Below are 16,402 nucleotides of genomic sequence, written 5' to 3'. Positions count from 1 at the left end.
ACATTAATGAAACTCCTTTATAACAGAGAGCTTTGAAGACAAGATTAAGTTTAATCTTGAGAAATACTTCTCTGAAGAAATAATCTGATGTTTCTGGACACTGTAATAAATATTTTAATAAATGCATAGGAGATGATAGGGAAGATCATTGCTTGAGTGCTATTTTACATGTTAAAACCACTTTTTCCTCTGTCTTGTTATTTTAGAATATTTCTTATATTCTTTGTTATATGTTTTTCTTTATTCATGCATTGATTTTATTTGTTTTAGAATATTTTGCTTAGTGCATTTTTCTTCTTTTTCCATTTGCAAACTCTCTGATAAAGTCTATTGCAATTCAGGATGCTCTGCACCTTTCTATTCAAGAGATGTTCTCAATATTGTTTTTTTATTAAGCTTCTTATCCAGCAGAGTTTCTCTGAGAGGTTAATGAAATACATTCATTCTTTCTCATCAAAATGTTTGTGGTGAGCTCATAAAGTGTCTAAACATGAAAATCTCCATATTGCTCACTTGTTTCAGAAAAGAAGATTTAGTAAAGCATAACTGACAGTAAGAATGACAGAGAGTTTTTCAAGAAAAAAAGTTAGAAATTAGGAATAATTTAAAAGTCATGTCCACAAAGCAGAACTAGTGCTAATAAGGTCTTCCTGTGTCTTTGTGTTTTCTGTAGAATGGCAAAGAATGCAAATGATGATGGTGGTGGGGATGATACTAGTTTTAATTTCAGCTGGAAAATGTTCACAAGCTGGGACTACCTGATTGGCAATCCTGAGACAGCGGATAATAAGTTTGCCTCCATCACAACAAGCTTTAAGGTAAAACAGAGTTTACTAAGGAGAGGCAATACAATTTGGCTTTCACACTGGTGTGAATCAGGTGGAATTAAGGTCAAGAGTAAGGTGTGCTGAGGCTCAGAAACATACTCAAATTGGCATCTGTACACCCTTCTTGATCTCTATGTCTTGCCATCAGATTTTTTTCTTTGTAATTGTGAAACAAACAACACCAGCATCTTTTGTGTTGTCTCTGCTGACGGTACCAGTTTTAGAAAATTAATTCTACTGTAAAAATAATATTTTCTTTTTTCTCATCTCTGATGGCTTCCAGTTTCTATGGTGTTTGTCTGAGAAACTTTTTTCAAAATGTTGCTCCCCTTTTGGGAACCTCACATTGTCAACTTTTCTTGTTACAGAGAAGAGATATAAGACAAATAATAGAATAATCTGTATAGGGCTATTTATCAGAAGAACTGACTTCAGAATTTTGAGTTTCTACTTGCTTTTAGGTAAAAAAAGTCTTAGTTTCAAATTAATTATAAAATATAGCCCAATATGCAATGCAATACACTGGCCTCTTTCCAGTGTATAGGGTATATTGATTTCAAGAGTAGGTGTGTAAGGAATCTGGGGCAAGATGTAAGATGCAGGGCTGTGAAAACAGTGGAGGGGATATATTCTATACATTGAATGCTAATGAATGTGTTTGTGCTGTGGGGTGGCTGGGGCACACCAGTGTAGCATGCAAAAGAAGATTTAATTTTCAATGTAATGTACGGGGAAAAACAGGTGTAGTGTTGTGAGACACTGAAGAAGGTGCCAGGCTGGCACTGACAAGTGTGACACTGCAGCACTGGCTGCTCTGCTCAGCTGCACTCTTCCTGTCCACAGCAGTGCCACAGCCAGCACATCCCCTTCACCCTGCCTGCCCCCTCAGCTGCAGGCATAGCAGAGAACTGCCCTCAAGTGTAAGCAATCGAGAGAAGATTCCAAGAAAGCAAGTTCGGGAGAAATACTCATTGAAAGTGCTGAATCTTGAGCTTGCCTGCCTGCCAAATTAGAGCAGATGCTGAAAGCTATTTGGGAAAGAATACAAATCTGTTGAGAAAAAGGCTTAATTTTGAGAAATAAACTCAGGAAGATTTACTGTAATTGTTGCAAACAAGCAAGGAACCTCAGAGAGAAAGGATGAAATCTTGGCTTGGGTGAGGTCATGGGAGTTTCGTTTGAAAGCTGTTGCAGTCTCCTGTCATTTATGTGACAAACACATGCTGTAAAAGGAGCAGGGCCATGAAAGGCAATTATTACAGTGCCAATCAGCTTCCCCTCTGAGCAACAGATCTCTAAATGACGTCAGAAGCTGTAACAAAACTTCCTTTCATGAGGACACTCCAGACCAAAAGCTCTTTCACCTGGCAAGAGTAAAAACTGGACATTATAGTTGCCTTAGAGTCTTAATATTTATCAGTTATGATCAAGGGTAAATGTGGGGCAAACATTTTGTTGTGCAGTCTGAAGCTCTGCACTGTCCAGTTTTTTGGGGGATTCCCACATCTTTTCATTCTTTCTGAGTTGCTGACTTTCAGAGTAAAACATTTTCCTCTTTTCTCACAAACGTGCATTTCAAAAACATGACATTTCCTTTTCTGACAGACATTTATCCTGCTGTATCACTCAACTTCATTTCACCTTGCAAGCTGAAAGAATGTGCTAGGTTTTTTGACACCATGTGAAAGTGTGAGTACAAGTGTAACAAGACTCATTGTGGGCACACAACAGGGGCAAAGGAAACCCAGGCAAAACTCCAGAATCCTCCAGAACCTGAACAGGATTTTATGAGACAATACACATTCATCTCAAAACATGAAGACCAGATGTCCATTTGCATATTTGTAATTAATTTAACTGACTTCTAACTACTGAAGCCATGTGGGGCCTTGACCAATAAAGTATTGATAGTATTCTTTTCTTTCTAACAAGTGCAGGAAGCAATTGTGGAGGAGCAGGAGAGCCGAAAAGAAGAAAATATTCATTTGACTCGATTCTTAAGGGTTCTTGCCAACTTCTTAGCCCTATGCACACTTGCTGGAAGTGGCTACCTCATCTTTTTTGTTGTCAGAAGATCCCAGCAATTTGCCTTGGAAGGTCTGGAGAACTACGGGTGGTGGGAAAGAAATGAAGTTCGTGCTATTTCTATAATAGATGTGGTTTGAAATTGTGTTCTTCTGCTTTGCATGTTGCCTTTTTTCCCCCAGTAGTTTAAATACTCTCTGTGGGTGGGAAATGTCTAACATAAGAATTGCTTATGTCTCTCTGCTTCCATAAAATTTCTACTTCACTTCTTTTAAATATCCCTCAGTATTTACCTTTAGCTCATTTGAGGCCTTTATATTTCCTCCTTGATGGTCTTAGGATTGTCTTCCAGACACTTTATGGATTCATGAGGTCCCTTCAAGGAGCCCACTCTCTTCTTGCTTTTCTCCTGAGACTGGCCCAAATGGACTGATTGATCTGTGGGCACAGAGAAAGTAATTTGGGATTTCATGGATACAGCTCTGCAGTGTAGCAACAGGTTGAAGCTAATGCCTTCCAGTTCCACTTGCCCTGTCCTAGTGTCCCATGCAAATTTTTTCTGTTCCTAATGCTTTCCTCAAAAGCAGATGCGCCCTGCCTGATAGGGGTATATAGTGAAGATGGTGATTTTATTTGCTACAGCAGCGTGCTGTTTGAAAACCTGGGAAGGTTTTACTTTGTTAGCAAAAATGCTACTGTGTGTGTTGTAAAACTAGTTTGTTACTTCAAGATTATCTTCTGAGCTGGAGTGTAAAGTGCATTCCTGACTTAAAGTAAGGCAAAAAGGTGTTAGCCTCACAAAGCTGGTGAGATGGGTGATGATGGAACAAGGAAAACCAATCCAGAATTTTCAACACCAAAGCCTGACTGCGAAAGTAACATTAAAATATCAAATAATCCACTTCTGGAATCCAGAGAAATAAGACTGTTGAGAGTGGATTAATTTAGTTGTTATCACATTTTATTTTGATAGAAAAGAAAAAATTGTGTACAAACTTGATTTAAGGCAACACAAGCTCTGAGACAATAGAGCTTGGAGGAATTCAGCTTTCTCTCAGTTTAAAGGTGGGGTAACAGATTTGTACTAACAGCAACTGGGCTACCAAAGGCTGTTATATATTTGTTTATGCTGTAATCTGGAAAGTAGGTAATATTTGTCTTTATGTTCATAGTTTTGCTTTTGTTTCTGTAATAAAAATATGCTTCTAAGGTGACAGAACTAAGATCTGGAGCAGTGTCTCTAAAGCAGAGTGGATAAAACAATACTGACATTATTTGGCTAAAAATTTTTCCTATTGACAGGTAATTAACATATTTGTGAGTAGAAAATATTGCCCTTGATTGGATATTAATATTTTAATTGCATAAATATATTTCATTTCTGGGTGAAATCCACACATTTTTCTTGTTCTATAGATCGAATTTTCTTATGTTTGCATCATTAATATATGAACTGAGGATTTGATCAGAAAAAAACCCCAACACCTAATGTACAATTTTAAGTTTTAAAAAAGTGCAGTTCCTATGTACAAGGAAGAAGCAAGCTCTAAAAATTTAAATTCTTCATGAAAGTATTAATCTGCTTTTGTAGAAAATTTCATTACATTAGAGTCATTAAGGAATTGAATACAGTTTATATGTGATGGAGAAATCCTGAGTAAATATATTTTTTGCCATGTGTTCCTGAAGTTCACAGCAAAATAGCGGGATGCTGATAAATTTGTAGAAAAGACATTTTTCTCTCTGACTCCCCTTCTCTCTTTAATGTTGTAAATTTTTTTATCTCCCTCTCCATATCAGCAGTTCCTAGTTCTGTCAGAACACAGTTCAGATACAATTGTCTAGTGAGTCATGGAATAGGGAATTAGTGGAAAGAGGCAGACTGGGACTGTGTGTGGATTTCATCAACTTGTGATACTCAGAGAGGATTTTGGTTTTTATTAAATCAAATACTAAATAAAAAGTAGTAATGGAAATATATTTTTTACCCAAATCAGAATTAATAGAATAATTTGTCTCTAACATTTCATTGTAAACTTTTTTCCCCCTCCTCAGGTGAACACAGTTATGTCACTTTTAGGAATGTTCTGTCCAACATTATTTGATGTAATCAGTTCTCTGGAAAATTACCACCCTCGAATAGCTCTAAGATGGCAGCTGGGAAGAATCTTTGCTCTTTTCCTTGGCAATCTCTACACTTTCATTATTGCCCTAATGGATGAAATCAACCTCAAGGCAAGATATTTTCTTCCCTTCACTATGTTTGACAGGTTGCTGGGCAACACTGAAGCACTCCAGTCAGCCACAGACACATCAGTGAAAGGCATTCTTTTATTTCTGTTCTGCAAATTACATTTACCTAAGTTAGCAATGGGAATTTGGGGATAGACAATCTTGAGGGTTGGTAACAAGCTCATGTTGATTCTTTTCCCCCAATTTATTTCTTTACTTAGCTGGAAGAAGAAAAAATAGTCAAATATAACATGACAATATGGGAAGCCAGTCTGTACAATGGTACTATTCCAGAGAATTCAACTGCTCCTCCAATACAGGTGGATCCTGCTGATGTCCCCAGAGGACCATGTTGGGAAACAATGGTAGGACAGGTAATGTAGCTGCTTGGAGCTCAGATTTGAAAATAGATCATACAGTCTCTTACAGGATATGATATCTAAATCCTCTTTATTTTGACTAACAAGTGAGACAATGTGAGGAGAAGCAGATGTGGGACTTTCTATTGATCTAAAAGTTTTTTTAAAAATTATTTTATTTTCTTTGAATCCTCTCTAAGAGGAAATTCTTTCTTCTGTTATTTGATAGAATGGAAAGCATTTATTTTTTCCCTCTCCTCTCCTCTCCTCTCCTCTCCTCTCCTCTCCTCTCCTCTCCTCTCCTCTCCTCTCCTCTCCTCTCCTCTCCTCTCCTCTCCTCTCCTCTCCTCTCCTCTCCTCTCCTCTCCTCTCCTCTCCTCTCCTCTCCTCTCCTCTCCTCTCCTCTCCTCTCCTCTCCTCTCCTCTCCTCTCCTCTCCTCTCCTCTCCTCTCCTCTCCTCTCCTCTCCTCTCCTCTCCTCTCCTCTCCTCTCCTCTCCTCTCCTCTCCTCTCCTCTCCTCTCCTCTCCTCTCCTCTCCTCTCCTCTCCTCTCCTCTCCTCTCCTCTCCTCTCCTCTCCTCTCCTCTCCTCTCCTCTCCTCTCCTCTCCTCTCCTCTCCTCTCCTCTCCTCTCCTCTCCTCTCCTCTCCTCTCCTCTCCTCTCCTCTCCTCTCCTCTCCTCTCCTCTCCTCTCCTCTCCTCTCCTCTCCTCTCCTCTCCTCTCCTCTCCTCTCCTCTCCTCTCCTCTCCTCTCCATCCCCTAATTTCTTTTCATCTTCCTGATGCCATCTTTGCCCTTGCTTGTCTACTAATTTTGAAAAAAAAAGGAGTAACTCAAAAGGGACATTTATGTAAGACAGGTCTTCCAACAGTATGCTTTTGAGAAGACATCTATGTCTTTAGCCAAATATAATAGTGCCAAAGGACAATAAAAGTTTAGTGGAAAATCTGCTCAAATATTTTGTTGGATTCAGTTTGACACTCATTCTTATTGACCCACTAATCTAAAATGCGGTTTCCAAACAGTTTTCTAACCTACCCTTTTCCTCTATTTGATCCTACTACATTGCTGTTGATTTTTCCATGACAACAAACTCAATATTGAATAAATTTTGTTATTTCTCTACCACTCTGACAATCTGTCCTCCTAAATGAATAAATCTCTAGCAGGGACCATAAAGGCAGAAAAATCAGCCCCTCTATATTCAATGATGCTGAATAAGAAGTTAAAACACCAAATGCTCATAACTGAAACAATTTTACCCTTATTTTCATATCAGGGAGAGTAACAGCTTTCTGGGCTGTCGGGGTAAGGCCTGTTACAGGAAGTTTTAGTGAAACATAAAAAGCCTAAAATAAAAGTAGAGGATCATATGAGGATTTGCATTTGGATTTTCTTGCTTTCTCTCCATATCCACTGGACATAGAAAATCTTTGAGAAAGAAGCCATTCACTTTTTTATTTTTCATTTTTAATCTTCTCAAAGAGGTTAAAAGCAGTTTAAGCATTCTAGAAAATGAGGGGCAGTAGTTCTAGCACATTCAGTGCTAGAATCAGTGAATGCAGAAAAGTTGTCCATGTTGGAGCAGGATAAACACAATTAAAGATCTAGTACAGTATTTAATTATTATTGTAACTATTAATTGCTTAAATGTATTCTTAAAAGAGAATATTGCTCTAACAGGAATTTGTGCGCCTGACAGTCTCTGACATGATGACAACATACATCACAATTCTAATCGGCGATTTTTTGAGAGCTGTCTTTGTTAGGTTTTTCAATTATTGCTGGTGCTGGGATTTGGAGTACGGATTTGTAAGTATCTGATTTTAAATGTCTTTGCTATTCATCACTTCACAATTTAGTAACAAAGTTCATTTTCCTTTCAATGCTATAGAGTTAACTTTTGTTAGATACACCAACTTCAAAATCCCTGAACTACGTGGTGTTAATTTTTTTGCATTTTGCTTATGTCTTAATATTTTTCTTCTTCTTTAGACTTTGGTAACTTTAGGACTTCTGTAATTTATTTTATTTTATAAGAGCAAATTTTATTTTCTTTGTAAGAACACACATTTTTCCACACATATACTATTTGAATATTTCACAGGATATAATCTCATTCATTGGATATGGTCTTAAAGCACATAGTTCTTGTGGAGAAAAATATGAAAGATCCTGTTCCAGAAGTATTATTATATGTATAAATATATATACATATAGATACATAGATATATCTGTATTTCATTAGAATTAGTTTAGCTGATGTAAAATTAGTAAGGCCCATAACATAAGCAGGCATAGAACTCTTCACATGGGAGTTGAGACTTGCTGTCTCACACTGACTTGATCCAAGTTAAATTTGTCAGCTACTTATGCTTTCAGGGTCTCGTGCTGTTTTTAATCTTTTAATAGTCATGGTATTGTCAGAGCTTGTGAAACTCCTGGAGCCTGTTTTGTACTTACTGAGAAGTACAGAAAAAGGCTACATAATTTAAGATTATCAAGGGTATCTCTACATAAGCAGTCATAGTTGTAATTTTCACCTTCTTTTGTCAGAATTTTATTTTCACACATGTAAAAATTTCTCACATTGCTAGGAATTGCATCTTGGGAAATCCCAGTTTTCCAGAGGAAGTGAAAGTTGTCATGTTTTCTGTTAAAAAACTCTTGCTTGTGGTGCAGCAATGTCATTCTTGCTGACTCCCATGAAATTTCAGCATTATTTTTATGTTTTACCTTCCAGCAGGACTAGTGTGGGGATGGATACAAAGACTACTATAATTGGCATTTTTATTTGGCAGTATATAGGAATGTCTGTAATGTTCTGGTCCATTGTGGTCCCCAGGTCCAGTAAGCTGCCTGAAACAACAGCTGGAAGTTGAAGTTGAAACTGCAAAGTTGAAGTTGAAACTGCAAATCACTTAATTTCTGGAAACTAGCTCATTTGAAAATCTTCCTTAGGAAGTAGCTATACCTGTGTCTCTGTGGTTAGTGGCCATGGATATATATCCATTAATTTTAAGCCTTTTGCTACAAGAAAAATATTTTTGATGATCAAGATGTCCTTCGGTGAAGAATTCCAGAGATCAACTTGCATGTTGTGTGGGAAGACCTTATTTTTATTTGTTTAAAAGTTGGATTTCAAATTATTTAATCTAGCACCTATGTTAATGCTAGCACCTATGTTAAAAAAAGTAGTCATACATTATTTGATTCTCTATGATCTTATTAATATCTCCATGTTTTGTTTGATATTCTAACCTACAAAGATCTCTTTAGTCAACTGCTTTTCAAGTGTAATATTAGTAATCTCTTTAATTGTTCCCCTTATGTTAGCAGATTCATAAATACATGTGATATAAATATATCACCTCACTGTAAACATATATATATGTGTATATGCATAAAATTACACAGAAAAAGTGCAGAAACTTCAGATATTCCAACAGCACAGCACAGTGCAAGTCAAAATTGTGGCTTTAATTGAAGACTTCAGTAGAATGACTTTGTCTTGTTTCAGCTGTAAGGAAATTGTTATTTTTGCATCTCATGCCCCTCTTATCTTCTATCAGTTATCAATATAATGATTAACTGGAATATATGTATTATTCATGGTCTTTTTGTCCATCATTGTGATGAATCATGCAAGACACCTGTTGCCATGTATAAATATATAAATAATATTTATAAATAGATAAAAAATATATTTGAAACAGACATTCAGGTAAAAACAAAACATTGAAACCCATCAATTTCTTAGCAGGAAGTTTTGATCTGGTGCATATGGACACAGAATAAAATCTGTTGCCTTTCAATCATTGCTTAAATTCAGTGTATCCAGTGTTTACAGCTGGAAATATTAATAAATAAGAAATAAATAATTAAGGTAGAAGAAGAGATTAGTAAGTGATTAAAGATTTGAGAAACCAGAATGAAGGGTCAAATTATTAGTTCAGAAATAAAAGACTAAACAATTTTTATGGTATTTATGTGTCCACACTGGAAATAAAAATGTATGATACAGGGCTTTCTTCAGCAAAGAAAGAGATAATGAGACCCCATAAAGTTCTTAAACTTCTGAATCGTAAAGGAAGAATTAGAATCAAATACTCAAACTAGAAATAAGGTATCCATAAAAGAAAATGATTGGCAACTTCTATCAATGTTAAAAGGAAAACTAAAGTGCAATTGCTGGAATATGAAAAAGAAAAACATAGTGCAAGAGTTCAATTGGGTATTAAATCAATTAAATCACATTCATCACATGAAATTTCACTGCTGCTGCTGTACTGGAGGACAAAGTGTTTTGACAACCAGAGGCCACTCCAATGGAAATTTTCTGAATTGTTGCTTTAAAATTTACCCAGTACCCAGAATGATTCTGAATTTTCCATTAACACCTGCCTCTGAACAAATGTTGGAAAGATTTTCAGTAAAATGTTGCAAACTATATTAGAGACTACCTTGTAGCCTTGAGTTATATAATTTATTTCATGATTCACTGATAAGATGCAACAGGAAGCCTTGCACCATGATGCCAGTGTGGCGCTACTCCTCAAAGTGACAGTCTTCATCTGCTCTAACTCATTTCAAAACACTTTGTGCAAACCTAATGAAAACATCTGTATAATTTTTTTCAGCCATCATACTCTGAGTTTGATATAAGTGGCAACGTGCTGGGACTGATCTTTAACCAAGGCATGATCTGGTAGGTGTGGCAAAGCATGTTGTATCTGCAGAATGGAGGGATTTATCTGTATCTGTGAAGGATTTTTCTGAAATCCTGACCCTATCCCATTTCTTTAATCTGATGGAAGTATATGGAATATATACCAAACTCTGGTACATTGCAATCAGTTGGAACAATTCAAAACTAGTTATGGACTGAGATTATTGGACCACATATATCAGGATTTTGCACTGAGTTGATAAGACCAACCAGTAAAAATCTGCATAGATTAAATTTATGCTTTTGGTCACTGACTGCTTGCTGTAGTATTCTGCCTTGAAATTTAGCCTTTCAGTGAACCTTACCATTCTTTTCCCCTGTTCCTATGCAAAAAGGCCTTAAAGCAAATGTATTTATACTTATCTCTGCAGTCACATGAATCTAAAAAATGCTACTGCTGCAGCATTGCTCCTCAGATGTAGAGGAGGAAAGGTGTAGATTTTCATTCTATTTTTGGACTTTACTTGACTGGTAAAGAACACCAGCATGTAATGTCCTCATGTAGCATGCTCAGTCTTCCTCAGGAACTGTTCTCTGCAAGCATTTGACTTCTCAGTTCTTGCTAAGGCCTAATTTTTTACATTTAATATAACTTGGCTGATCAGACTTTTGTGTGGTAAAAGCCGTCCCTTCAGTAAAGCCCTTTATCTTTTCATTTAAGATACATGAAAAGAGGAAGAGGATACATTAATATAATAAAACCTGTCATTCTTCTGTACTCAGAAGGTCTTTCCAACCCTAATGTAAATATATTTCCTGTTTCCAAATAGAATGTCTGAGGCACTCAGGGGCAAAGTAGCTTAGCTTGCTCACCTTGTCACCTCATCACAAGAGCAAGGACTAAGGAAGAAGCAGGTTCCAAATCTCTTGTATTCTGTACTATTTGGCCAGGAAAATTAATTTAGATGCTCTTCAGTCAGCATGACATAAGAAACAAGGTGTGATGAAATAAAAAGTTGTCAAATATTTCGGTGTCATAACCATGCAACCATATATAATAAGGAAAAAAACCATATTTAACAGAGTCAATAAACAGATTGTTGGCATGAAGCACTAAATTAACCCAGCAACAGCAGCTAAAATAAATTTCAATTAAGCAAAAAAATATCCTTCAAAAAAAAAGTGCTGGTATATCAATAAAAATAATAAATTATGAATGAAATAATTTTGTTTATACCTAGTTGTAGGAATTGGTCATACCTAGTTTTTAAAAAATGGCTATACTTTTTTGTCACAACACAAGCAAGATACTACCTGGAAAAATTAAGAGTGAATAACATTTCACCAAGTCCTCACTTAATTTGCAGAGAAAGAGAACTTTGAAACAAAGTTCATAGAGATAATTCTCTTTGTACTCATTCAACCTTTTTAAAAAAAGAGAAAAGACCAGTTTTAAAACCCCATAAAGTTGGCTATATGAATTTCTAAGTGCACAGTGTGCAAAGCATATTGACAGAGGGAATCTGTGGCATACTTGGAAAGACAGAAGTCCTATAAATAGTGGTTATTTTATTTATTTGCTTCTCTTCTAGGATGGGATCTTTTTATGCTCCATGTCTCCCAGCAATCAATGTGTTCCGCCTCCACACATCAATGTATCTGCAGTGCTGGGCAGTGATGTGCTGCAATGTCCCCCAGGAACGAGTCTTCAAGGCTTCCAGATCCAATAACTTCTACATGGCCATGCTGCTTTTCATCCTTTTTCTCTCCACACTGCCTGCTGTGTACACCATTGTCTCCATCCCACCATCTTTTGACTGTGGTCCTTTCAGGTTCTTTGCATTTTACCTCCATCTTTTGCAATTGTTGTAATGACCTGCTTCCACACATCACAGTGAATGATGCAGTAATGAAAAAGTGCCTCTATAATAAGCATTAGCACCTGATATGCTGATTTGAATGTTTTGAATGTTTTCCCCCATGTCTTCACAGAGCACAAATAATGCTTTGTTTGTTGATTGGTGGTATGGAGTTCACAACTCATACACTGATTCACTGAGGAATAATTTGGGTGGCAACCTGGCAAAATCTATTAGCATACAATAAGAATTTTGGTGTCTTTTTTACCCCATAGAATACATAAGTACTACTTTAAACAATATTCCCTCCAGAGTGTAAAGTTTAAATAATGTTAACATACCTTGTATTATCCTTTTTCCAGGTTTGATGTGACATGATTAGCTTATATATTCATGGTTGCCATAATAATTGTATATGATATTGTCAACTTTTCTGTTTAATAGTGGGAAGACTAGAATGTATGAAGTCATTTCAGAAACTCTGGAGCACGACTTTCCTTCCTGGTTTGGGAAGGTATTTGGTTATGCCTCTAACCCTGGACTTATCCTACCCTTTATATTGCTGATGGTGTACGTACAGAATATTAACTCAATGCTTGCTGTGTCTAAGGTCCGATAAGTTTCTTTCTCTCTGAATCATCACTGCCTGAATATCTAAGAAATGCAGCACTAATTGTGCAGTGATGAGAGACTTGAACAATTCATGAATCTTTTCTTTGAACACACTTAATGTGCATTTGCAGAAAGGTTGATATCTCTTTTTTTTAATGGCGTCTTTTTTGTTTAGTTATGCTTTTAAAAAATGTTGTTCCTACCACAAAAGATAGAAAACTATTAAAATGCAAAAGGCCCATAGGGAATTTGTAATGCTGTGACATTGATCATCTTGTCCAGAATGCAGAACAGCCCATTGTAAATCCTTAGCAATTTCAATAGAAATATGAACATCATGGAGCAAAGTTATTCTCAGTAACTTTCAGCGAACCTGATCTTCAGTGCCTTTAATTGATAAACACCGTACTCTGTACTATTAGGACAGGGACATGAGACAGAGTTTTGGAGACTGTGAAACAAGGCTAGTAGAGGTTTTTGTGAATAATTCAGTAATTGGTAAAGAAAATGGCCCTGGAATATTTGCTCTTGGAGATATTATTGAGTTCTATTTTATCATGGCATTTAACTTGCTTGATAGGGTTATTATATTGGGTATTTAGCATACTGCTGAACTAAAATTTAATTCTATACAAATATACACTGGGATTTAACTATGCATTGCAGAACTGCAAGTAAATGTAGACATTACAGAACACAATATAAATTACAAAAGGATTTTATATAAGCAATATAAAATATTGAGATGAAATTTTGTAAATGTTCACTTGATGCCATATTCTATTTTAACCCTTAGCTGTAAAGGATAAGGACACTAAAAATAAACTGAAGAAAAAAAAGAAAGAGGAAAAATACAAGGCAAAATCAGGCAAAGCAGAGGAAACAGCATGTGCTGATTAATTATTTACTTCTTATGTCAATTAAAGATTTCATAGCAGATGTTTTCTTATTAAATCAGAATAGTGAAAACTACTAATTTCATAAAGTTGTTACAATACTAATTCTATACGCTGAAAAATGAAAATATTATGTTTTTCCTTAGAAGAAGAAGCAAGTAATAACTGGAAAAAACAAAAGGAATGTGATTTTGGTTGTTTTCTTGACAGTATTTCCAATTGTTTACTATATTTGTTGAGGAGTTTTCATAAATATGATTTACTAATTTTTAAGGTATGTCATGAGACTTAGTTAACTTTTGTAAGGTATTCTATAGAATTAATTTCAGACTTAAATACTACTTAATGAAACATATTTCTTAAATACTGTAAGATTAAATGTAGAATATTAATGGATTGAATAATTTCTTTCATTTTCCCCCCTGAAATAACAGTGCCTTCTGAAGAAGGAATAATGTAAGGAAGCACATTGTTCATTATATTTCAAAATACTAGTACTGATTAAGCACAATAAATGAGAAAAAGATACAGGCCTTATATTATCACAACTGTAATGGTTGCCAAAGGAATGTTCTCAGTCTTTCTAATTAAATCATTGTCTAACAAGAAACTATTATTTTTTAAATTTAGCCTGAGCCTTTATTATCTCAACGCAACATCCAAATCCTACAAGGAAGCTAACTTGGAACTTAAAAAGAAGTTACAAAGTGTAAGAATAGAGAATTACTTATTTCTTTGTATTTTACTAAATACTAGAGGGACTGTTGGGGTCACTGAAAAATGTCATCTCTCTCCCTATCATTAGCAAGCAGAAGAAAATAAAAGAAGAAATAAACAAAAAGCGCAAAAATCAAATGAACAAGAGGAAAATCCATTTGAGACCGAACCGCCACCAGCAAAGCCTAAAGGAGACAAGCAAGATGAGTCCACTCCAAACAATGGTAAGAATTGGTCTGAATGTCTCATAATGAGTAATTCATGCATGTGTGATCCTTTGCTATAATCTCCTGAAACACCTTCACGATACTGAATCACAAGTATTAGCCTATTTCTTTCTTTGGCTTGTTTAAGAAATACTGCAACATTATTCCGTACCTAGCAACATTAAAGTAAAAAGTTGAACTATATTGAACTGAAAATCACAATCCTGCTGAAAAAAGCCTGGTCTAAGTGCCAGTGATCCTTCTTATCTATCACACACCAGTCAAAGTCTACATCTTCTACATTTCTGTTGTGTTTTGTCGATGCAGAACTATGTAGGAAAGTATTTATCACCAGTGCCAGGTTCATCTGGAGAAGATGTGGTAAGAACATATTAAGCAACTCTTATCAGAAAGCCTGGCTGGGGCAGGTGGGTGTCAGTCTGTCCTGAGGGATTTTGCTGGCTGTTTCTTTTCCTTCTTCGTGCACACATGCCCTACAGCCACTAAACAGCGTCAAGCCTAGGAGGGAAACCCAGGTGAGAGATGATTGTCTTTGGAAGAGCCAGGTGTAATTACTGCCTTCATTGATAGATGAAGTGCATTTTGACAAATTGCCCACATACCCACATGGGAGCCTTGCAGAAAAAATGGATGGAAAATACAGCAAAAGGTCATGAAGGAGCATTAGCCCAGGTTTGGTAGGGGAAGCCCAGACTTTCTACTGCAATCTAGGATAGTCAGGCAGCTGCTGGATTTCCCTGTCAGGGAGCTTCGGATTTGCATGATCATTTGTTAATTCTGTCCTCCAAACATATTTCAGACAACAAGAAAGGACAGGATGGCAATGGATCAAAGACAGGCCAGCCACAAGAAACCAGCTCCTCTCAGCATCCTGGCCCTGTGCTGAACGGCCACTATCCTCCACAGAGCCGAGGAGGAAACCTTCCTCCACCATCCATAGCTGTGACAAGACCACCCGGGCCCAGAGGGCCTAGAATGCCAGGCTATCCACCTGGAAATCCTTGCCTTCCAGGGATGCAGCCAGGAATGCCTAGGGGCCCTCCCATGTACAGATAAGGAGCCTTAAGAACATATAAGAAAACACTGAAGGATAGAAGTGTGGCCCTAAACCCACCACCCTCCTGTAAGAGCAGAACCTTGCTATGTTTGTCATAAGTCTTCATGCGCATAGAAGAGGCCCATGTGCTTCAGTTTTCTGCAGTATGGGAGCATCAGAAGAAAACATGGCATATATCTTCTTGCATTTGAAGGCATTGTGAAAATGTGTTGTCTGTATCAATAAATTGCTAAAATTACAGGTTTTTATTGGGGATACTTGTTAGAATAGTGGAAAACAATTTGTATTCAGCTGACTTTTTTTAAAAGCTTGAAATTTTGTCCCTAATATCTTTTCCTTTTCCAAAGAAGAACATTTCACTGAAAGCACAGCTTTGTATAAAGCCTATGAGAGTCAGGTAAACCTTGCATGTATCTTGTCCTCTGCATCTCAAATATGCTTAGCCAAAGATTTCAGATTGTACATGGGGAAACTAGGACCAAAACTAGAGAAATCTGCATGATTCCATCTAAAGTCTCTGTAAAAGGGTTAAAAAAGAAAAAGAAAAGCAGTGGTTCACCTGTAACTATGAAGAAAATTTAACTTCTATTACACTACCACTTTCAGCTAGTACTAGTCTCATCACATTCTTGAAGACTAGAAATACATGTTAAAAATCAAAGTGGCAAAGGAGTATCTCCTGTGCAGGAAAAGATATTTGGGGAATAGAGATAAGACAATTATTGAGTAATTTCTCCTAAATACCCTAGTAGTATAGAGACATTTAACATTGTATAAAAGTATGTATTGCATAATCTTGTCTGTGAATTTATGACTGGATACCTGTATTGGTCTCTAAGTAGTCTGAGGTGGAACAGGTTATTTTCCTGACACGTCTTGTGGAAGCACAGGATAGATATAAGCCCAGGGGCAAGTTGATGTCA

The 16,402-nt window shown here is 36.5% G+C and overlaps 1 protein-coding gene across 1 annotated transcript in view; it reads left to right on the top strand.

Moving 5' to 3' along the window:
• The window catches only part of TMC1 (transmembrane channel like 1), a 55,270-nt gene extending 39,792 nt beyond the window's left edge, over positions 1-15,478 (top strand). Inside the window, exons 10-20 of the mRNA XM_059492670.1 lie at positions 674-818; positions 2,765-2,959; positions 4,908-5,087; positions 5,306-5,458; positions 7,126-7,254; positions 10,083-10,150; positions 11,704-11,943; positions 12,415-12,540; positions 14,109-14,187; positions 14,284-14,419; positions 15,222-15,478. Coding sequence (XP_059348653.1) covers positions 674-818; positions 2,765-2,959; positions 4,908-5,087; positions 5,306-5,458; positions 7,126-7,254; positions 10,083-10,150; positions 11,704-11,943; positions 12,415-12,540; positions 14,109-14,187; positions 14,284-14,419; positions 15,222-15,478 — 1,708 coding nt within the window. The remainder of the gene's footprint in view (positions 1-673; positions 819-2,764; positions 2,960-4,907; positions 5,088-5,305; positions 5,459-7,125; positions 7,255-10,082; positions 10,151-11,703; positions 11,944-12,414; positions 12,541-14,108; positions 14,188-14,283; positions 14,420-15,221) is intronic.
• Positions 15,479-16,402: the final 924 nt, after the last annotated feature.

The sequence above is a fragment of the Ammospiza nelsoni genome, chromosome Z (assembly GCF_027579445.1).
Source record: "Ammospiza nelsoni isolate bAmmNel1 chromosome Z, bAmmNel1.pri, whole genome shotgun sequence".
NCBI classification, from domain to species: domain Eukaryota; kingdom Metazoa; phylum Chordata; class Aves; order Passeriformes; family Passerellidae; genus Ammospiza; species Ammospiza nelsoni.
Note: the sequence above shows the minus strand (reverse complement) of the source record. Positions and strands in the feature narration are given on the sequence as shown.